Below are 6,888 nucleotides of genomic sequence, written 5' to 3'. Positions count from 1 at the left end.
CCTCTCCAAAGTTTTTTTGGTGGTTTTTTTTTTTTCTTTTTTCACTGAAACATTTTGAATCATTGCACAGAGACATCAATACTGTGACATACTATGGAAAAAAGACCGCCAGGAGCTGTCCTGCACCGGGGAGGGGAAGGGGGCCCCTGATGGAGTAAGAATATACAGGCACTAGTCCGACACGATGTCAGCAAGAGAGACAGAAAGAGAGAGAGCACGCCCGTTAACATGGGGAATGTCGGTTTTTGCAAGTTTTCCCATCATTTTCGTTCGCTTTTCGTCTGGTTTGGTTTTTTTTTTTTTTTTTTTTTTTTTTTAAATGGCAAAGAAAAAATTTTTAAATATCTCATCTATAGTCCTCCTTGGGATATTCTAACGTCACCAAATTGCCGAAGCCCATCCGCAGGCTCTCCACGTCGAACGTTTCGATCTCTCGCTCCTGCCTTTCCAACAGAAACTTGATCCTCTCGCTGCGTTCCTTCTGGAGGGCGGCGAGCTCCTCTTCGATCTGCAAGAACCACCGTGAGCAGCCCCCTCGGCCGAAAACGACGCATCTCAGCCACGTAACCCCCAACCCGGAACGTACCTTTTGTTCGAGGTGCGCCCTGCGCAGCGACACCCGTTGCTCCAGCTTCTGGAGCTCTCTTTCGTGCTGTGCTTCTGTCTGCATCTTAATTTTGCTCTGGTACGCGTTGAGCAGCTCCATCTCCTGCTGGAGTTGCAATCTCAGGGCTTGGCATTCTGCTTCTTGGGCCTCGTCCAGCCGTAGCTGTAAAGATCGTGGGGAAAACAACGGTCAGAAACCTTTTTTCTGCTCCGACCTCCTCCCTGAAGCCGGGGAGCCTGTGACTGTGGCCCGACTGTCCCCCGCTTCGGTCAGGGACCCCGCACCTACCGCCTGCGAGGCCATCATCTCGTTGATGCTCTGCTCGTACTGCTCGGCCAGGATGGCGAGCTTCCTCGTCTGCTCGTCCTTCAGACTCTTCAAAATTGTCTTGTGCTCACTCTTTGGAGTTACTTCCAGCTGGTGATTCTTCAGTGCTTTGTACTGCTTAGTTTGCACTTTGCACGTGTCCTGGAACTGCTTCTTGATCTGCATTTCCATGGCCTGCCAAGGGAGGAACGATGTGAAGAGCACAAAGAGCTTTCGGGAACGGCGAGGCTGCGGCGCAGCCGAAAGGGCGGGTCGGTGAGAGACAACCGCAGCTCCCCCGGCACGCGCAGCGATCTAACAAGCGGAACCGACTAAAGCCCTGCTCCAGGATCCCCTAAGACCTCCTCAGCCCCGGGCATCTTCATCTCCCACCCCGTCACCTGCCTCCCAAAAAGCATTTTCTTTCTCGAGGCTTCCCGTGGTGCTGCCCTGCCCCACCTCAACCACGCGCTGCCACACGGAGGCCGCGTGTCCAAGCGCCGGCGCGGTGAAGCGCAGAAAAGCACCGCGCCTTTTTGGACAGTCGGGGGAGGAACAGTGAAAGCTCCCAGGGCAAGCAGCTCAGAGGTTTCTAATCAACCCACAGCTGAACCGGGACAGAGCGCAGCGCTCAGCACCCCCGTGTGCTCTTTCTCTCTTTGACAGTGAAGGAAGTGTCACCCAACCCCTTTCCTTATCGAGGTTTATAGGCTGACACCAGCAAGGGCCTGAAGAAAGCTCACTGGAAGCAAATCCCGTAACACTTCACTAAGGACCAACCTATTTTTACCCAGCAGCTTGAAAACAGCCTGTGACTTTCTTGTAGGAGAGTGGCCCCACATGACGAGAAGGGAAAGGACATGAGGGAGAGCGTGCAGGGCGGGTGGAGAGCGGTGGTGCTGCAGCATGGATGCCGCACGGAGGAGGCAGGAAGCACACAGACCAGCCTGCCCGGCAGGCCAGAGGTTGGAAAAGGAGGAAGGAAAGTTTCCAGCACCTTCAGGTTCTTTGGTTGCTGCCGGAGCTCCATGAAATGCTTCCTGTGCAGCTCCCGCTCTCGCCGCTTGTTGTATTCCAGCTGGTTCTCGAGCTCAGTCTGGTGCTGCAGCCGGATCAGGTCCATTCGCAGCTTCTGCAGCGTGTGCAGCTGCCGGTACTCCAGCTCGCGCGTCGACTCGTCGTGCCGGATCAGCATGGCGTGCTCCATCTCCTTCTGCGTCCGCTTCTTGTTTAACTCCTGCGCAAGAGGACAGCAGAGCACAAGACAACAGCTGAGGAGCGCTTCTCTCTGCCCTGAGATTTTTTGTTGGTGAGGCCGGGTGTCCAGGTCACTCCTCTAGATGACATCAGGGGCTTCCACGTGCTACAGGGCAATGTGAACCCAGCAGCACGATGGGAATGCTAACAAAGCGGCCACCTAACCATCCATCCATCCATCCGTCCATCCATCCATCCATCCATCCGTCCATCCATCCATCCCCTGTAACCTGCTCCTCTGGCAGCTCCCGGATCACCCAGGGAGTCTCCAGCAGGTGGCACTGGGACCACACACAAGCCCCATGACTGCTGGGAATCGCAGTTTTTAATAACTATATCCTGGGGTGCTCAGAGCTGGGGGATGCTGGGGCAACTGACAGAATTGGGAGCTCTTATTTGTCCATTTTAAATTACCCTGAGCCCCTGCCAGGCTCGGGGAGATGAGCTTTCTCTTGTATCACTTACACTAGAGCAGTGAGAGCAGAGGTGAAGAGTTCTGCCACACCACTGTCAGGTAAGAATTTCCTCTACCACTGTGCACAGGTGGTGTTTGGCTCCAGGCACAGCTGATTTTTTAAAATGAGGGCACAGCCCAGGCCTCACACGATTTTGCAATGAGCCCATAAAAGTTCCTTCACACGCTGCCCAGCAGTCCTGGAAAAACCTTTACTGAGTTACAAGCCAAGGAAGAGGAAGACAGGGGATTCTCTCGCCAGCTGCTGCTAACATTCGTGTCTCGAGGTGTCGGCAACACCCTGTGGGGCACAGAGCTGAATCCAGCTCAGGGGAGCAGTGACTGCAGCTGCACCCCTCGCTGATGTCTGGTGAACTTCACAGCTGGTCTGCTGGCACGTCCTCCCTTCCAGCTCCCCAGTTTATAAACTCAGCACTTGTGCTTCGCGCTAGACTGAGCCGGGCACAGCGGGGGCTGCCTCGCACGACGCACTACAGGGAGAGCCCTGCGTTGACTCAGTCTAAAGAGTTGCTGCAGTAGAAGCAAAAAACAAAAATAAATCAACCTATTCTGAGGTGTTTCCTGCATGTCGTAACCCTGTTGTAATTCTCAGTATCAGCAGCGAGCTGTGGCGCTCGTGCCGTAGCCTCAGGCCGGTCTCTCTCGTGCTCGTTCCACACCTGACCTCAGTTCACGCAGCGTGAACAAACAGCGGCACGCCGCTTCTCACACACAGTTTCCCATCGGTACAAAAAGAACCTCTGTGGTTACTTAAAAACCATTCCCGAGGCATTACTTCAGCTGTCCCATCCAGCGCATCTGAACTAGGTAGTAGGGACGTTACCTTCAGGAAAGAAACAGAACAGCCCAGAAATTAGGTGTCTGTTAGGAGCTGAAATGCGTGACTGCAGAAGAGCGTTTCGTGTTAAAACACCCCATTAGGTAACTGAGTTCTGCTCTCATCTCTGCCACAGAGCTTGTGCGCTGCGATAAGGGTGCCCAAATCTGATTTTTCACAGTCATTCATTTTCAGGGTGTCTGAGCTGAGATGTCTGGATGCGATTTGCAAAGCAGCTGAGCAGCCCCAGGCACATCTGAAGTCAGGGGCAGCAAAGCTCCGAACAGTTAAAATATAGGGCGACGTTAAGTACGCCAGAAAATTTGATCATAACAGACTAAGTACGTGATTATTAGGAATTTTTGATCTCTCACTCTCAGCCTGTATTAAAATACCTTCTCATTTGATAATCTTTATCCAAAAATAACACTCATGAAGAATTCAGCAACTATAGTGACTACGATAGAAGAATCTACAAGTAATAAATTCTTTCTCCAAAGCGGTATTTGACTGCAGGCAGCCTGTAAGGCAAGGGTCCATAACTGATGAGGAAAAGCAAGACGCTGAACAGCTTCTCATTAACAAACTACCACCAGTTCTGTGCTCTCATTTGAGCAGAGCCCAATGGAAAAGCAACATCTGATTGTTTGCAGACAACCAGAATGCAGTCACAGGAGGACTGAATTTTCGGTATTTCTTCTTCATTCTGCAACCTCAATGTTGCTCTTTTAAGGTTATTACTGGTTTATTACACCTATTTCAACAGGGATAACCTTCCAGCCATCCCACAGGTGGCTCTGGCACTCAAACTGCCCTGTGCTGCGAAAGGATCCCCCAAAATCTGCTGCCCAGGAGCTCAGGTGAAGCATCCGACCCATGTTAATGCTTCTGTCCGCAAGCCAGCGACGTCACCCCTCCCTGGCTGATAAAAGCAGCCATGCCTGCGGGGAAAACTGTTTCCCCAAACACGTTTCCTACATTTTTAGCAACTGGAAATGTGAAGATCTAACATCAGCCAGCAAACCGTTTTGCAGACGTGAAGCTAAAACAATTAAAAGAAACTCTTGGGAAAGGAAGTGAAGAGTGCCATACTTCCCGGATGTTCTGCTGCTCCATCTCGTGCCTCTTGATCATCGTTTTTCTCTTGAAGAAACGGCAGTTTTTGTCGTAGTAGAGTCTCTGCTGGCTGAGAAGATGGGCCTCCTCTTCAGCCTGTGTGTGCTGCAGGTTCTCTTTATGCTTGGATATTCTTTCTTGCTTCTCTTTCTTCGGCGTGCTGTGGTCCTCATTCATTTCCTGCATGCAGAAAGGGTCACAACAAGACTTCCCTTAACATCCTTAACAGCAAATGATTTTTGCGATGCGGTGGGAACGCTGTACTCAAGTGCTGCAGCTGGGGACAGATGACCTACGTACTAAATTACTTCTTTTTCTAATTCATGTGAGAGATCACAGGGCTTTTAGGCAAGTGACATCTAAATGGCTGCTCTGATTACTTACAGCTTAAGCAAAAAAACCCCAAACCCATGAGGAAAAAGGGGAAGAAGAATTCTCTGTGAAGCCCCATTTTCCTTCATCACCCTCAGTTTCACAGATTCTGCTCTACAGCAAATTGGGAAGGCACCTCTAGCACCCTTGTAGATTGTTCTAGAAACGCTGCCAGATGTTCTCAGTTCCTGTAAGTTTACTTGCTGAGAATATAAATTCGCTTCCAAGCATGACAGTATCCCTTAAACCCTTGGGGTGGCTCAGGTTTATCAAAACAAAAGTCTAGTTCACGTTTGTCCCACACCCCTTCAGCCCTGAAAATGATGGTTTCTTGCCTCTTTAATCTTTTCCTTGCAAAGCTTGTATTGTTTCTTCTGACTTTCTAAAAAGGTCGCCAGGTCTTTCTTTTGCTGAGCCAAAATCTGTTGCTGGAATTTCTTTTCATCTGCTGCAGCTGCCTTTGCCTGTGAGGTACAGAGAGGGGGAAAAAAAAAAGAAAATACGACAGGTGAGGCAACAGGTACTGAATCAAGCAAAAAATCAGTCCTCTGGTTTGTGTTTTTTGGTCTCTCATTCTCCCATCACCACGTGAAACAAAGCCATGAGTATTCAGCCACAGGAAAGCCGCTCACACAAACCCCCCCTAACGCCCACTCACGTTTCAGAGCGTCTCCATCTTCTTACCTCTCCGCTAAAACTGCTCCAGAGGCTGGAACCCCACTAATTTACCACATAAATGTGCTGATTTTGAAACAGGCTGCGTTAACAGCCTGTCACTGCCTCAGCCCTGAGGTCTCCCCAGTTTGCCCATCTCTTTTAGCCCACAGTCCTCAGCTACAGGACCCGTCGAGGCCAACGGAGGTCGACTTGTAGCTGCGAAACTGTCTCGCAAAACCAGCCAGGGCAGCTCCAGACAGTCACCAGCCATTTAAGGTTTAAGTGGCACTTCCAGAGGCTTCTCTCAGCGATGTGGCTCACACCTCTCCCTCCAACCTTCACGTACCGCGCGGGAGCCTGCCACTCTCCTCACCTCTTTCTCCATCACAGCCACTTGCTTCTTGGCCAGCTTCTCCAGCTCGATGGACGAGTTGTTGGCATGTGTCTCCACCTCCTTCTGCAGCTTCAGGCGGTGCTCGTCCATCTCGGCCTTCAACTTGTTCTCCAGGGCGATCAGCTGCTTCTGGTGCTGGCGCCGCATCCGCTTATATCCTGACATCTGTTCCCGCAACTCGTTCTCCTGCTCATGCTCATGGATCTGTCTTGTAACCTGATGTCAGCAAAAGGGGAAAGAAGTGCTACACCGGCCTTCTTCACAGGCCAGCTGCCCCCACAGGAGCCGCTGACCTGTAAACCAGAGCCCGCGTTGCTCTACTCAGCTTTCGGGGAACGCTCTCCCAGGTTTCAGAGGGTGCTGCTGTTTAATATCACCCAAGAGGCCATCAGGCGTTTCTCTCTCCTGACTCTTGCCCCCCATCTCTTCCTGAGAATTTTACGCGCGTTCTCAGTACCGCGGCGGCAAAGGCCAAACGAAGGGACCAGCAGGTTACTGATCGCTCCAGGGAACAGCAGAGGAGATCTGGAAACAAAGGTGGCTGCGCCACAACCTTCTTCAGCCACAGGACTCAAATCCGGAGGGTAACACGGACTTACAAGCTGGCATCTCTTTTAAGAACAGCCCCCACCACCCCCCATTCTCTCCTTCCTCCTCAAGTCACCACAGTTCCAATTCAGTCCCTCAATATCTACTTCCAGCAACAAGTAGCTGACTTCAAAATTTCTTCTTAAAATTCAAGAGGATGGCAGACTGAGCTCATTCCCTACCGGAACTGAAAGTTTTCTAACAAGGGAACACTGTTCTGGAACTGTGTGCTCTTAACAAGATCGATCAGATGGTCTAAGCAGATTTTAAACCCTGCTCAGCTGAAACAAACTCACAAG

The 6,888-nt window shown here is 51.0% G+C and overlaps 1 protein-coding gene across 1 annotated transcript; it reads right to left on the bottom strand.

Annotated features, from left to right (window-relative positions):
* Positions 1-36: 36 nt before the first annotated feature.
* Positions 37-6,212, bottom strand: LOC104277447 (serine/threonine-protein kinase TAO3). Its single transcript, XM_009874080.1, has 7 exons — positions 5,981-6,212; positions 5,286-5,414; positions 4,555-4,758; positions 1,911-2,150; positions 896-1,108; positions 587-769; positions 37-508 (listed from the first exon to the last, which is right to left on the bottom strand). Exons 1-7 carry the CDS (start codon positions 6,164-6,166, stop codon positions 347-349), a joined length of 1,317 nt encoding a protein of 438 aa, XP_009872382.1. The 5' UTR covers positions 6,167-6,212; the 3' UTR covers positions 37-346.
* Positions 6,213-6,888: the final 676 nt, after the last annotated feature.

Source organism: Apaloderma vittatum, unplaced genomic scaffold, assembly GCF_000703405.1.
Source record: "Apaloderma vittatum isolate BGI_N311 unplaced genomic scaffold, ASM70340v1 scaffold32507, whole genome shotgun sequence".
Lineage (NCBI taxonomy): Eukaryota > Metazoa > Chordata > Aves > Trogoniformes > Trogonidae > Apaloderma > Apaloderma vittatum.
This window is presented reverse-complemented; position numbering and strand designations above follow the sequence as displayed.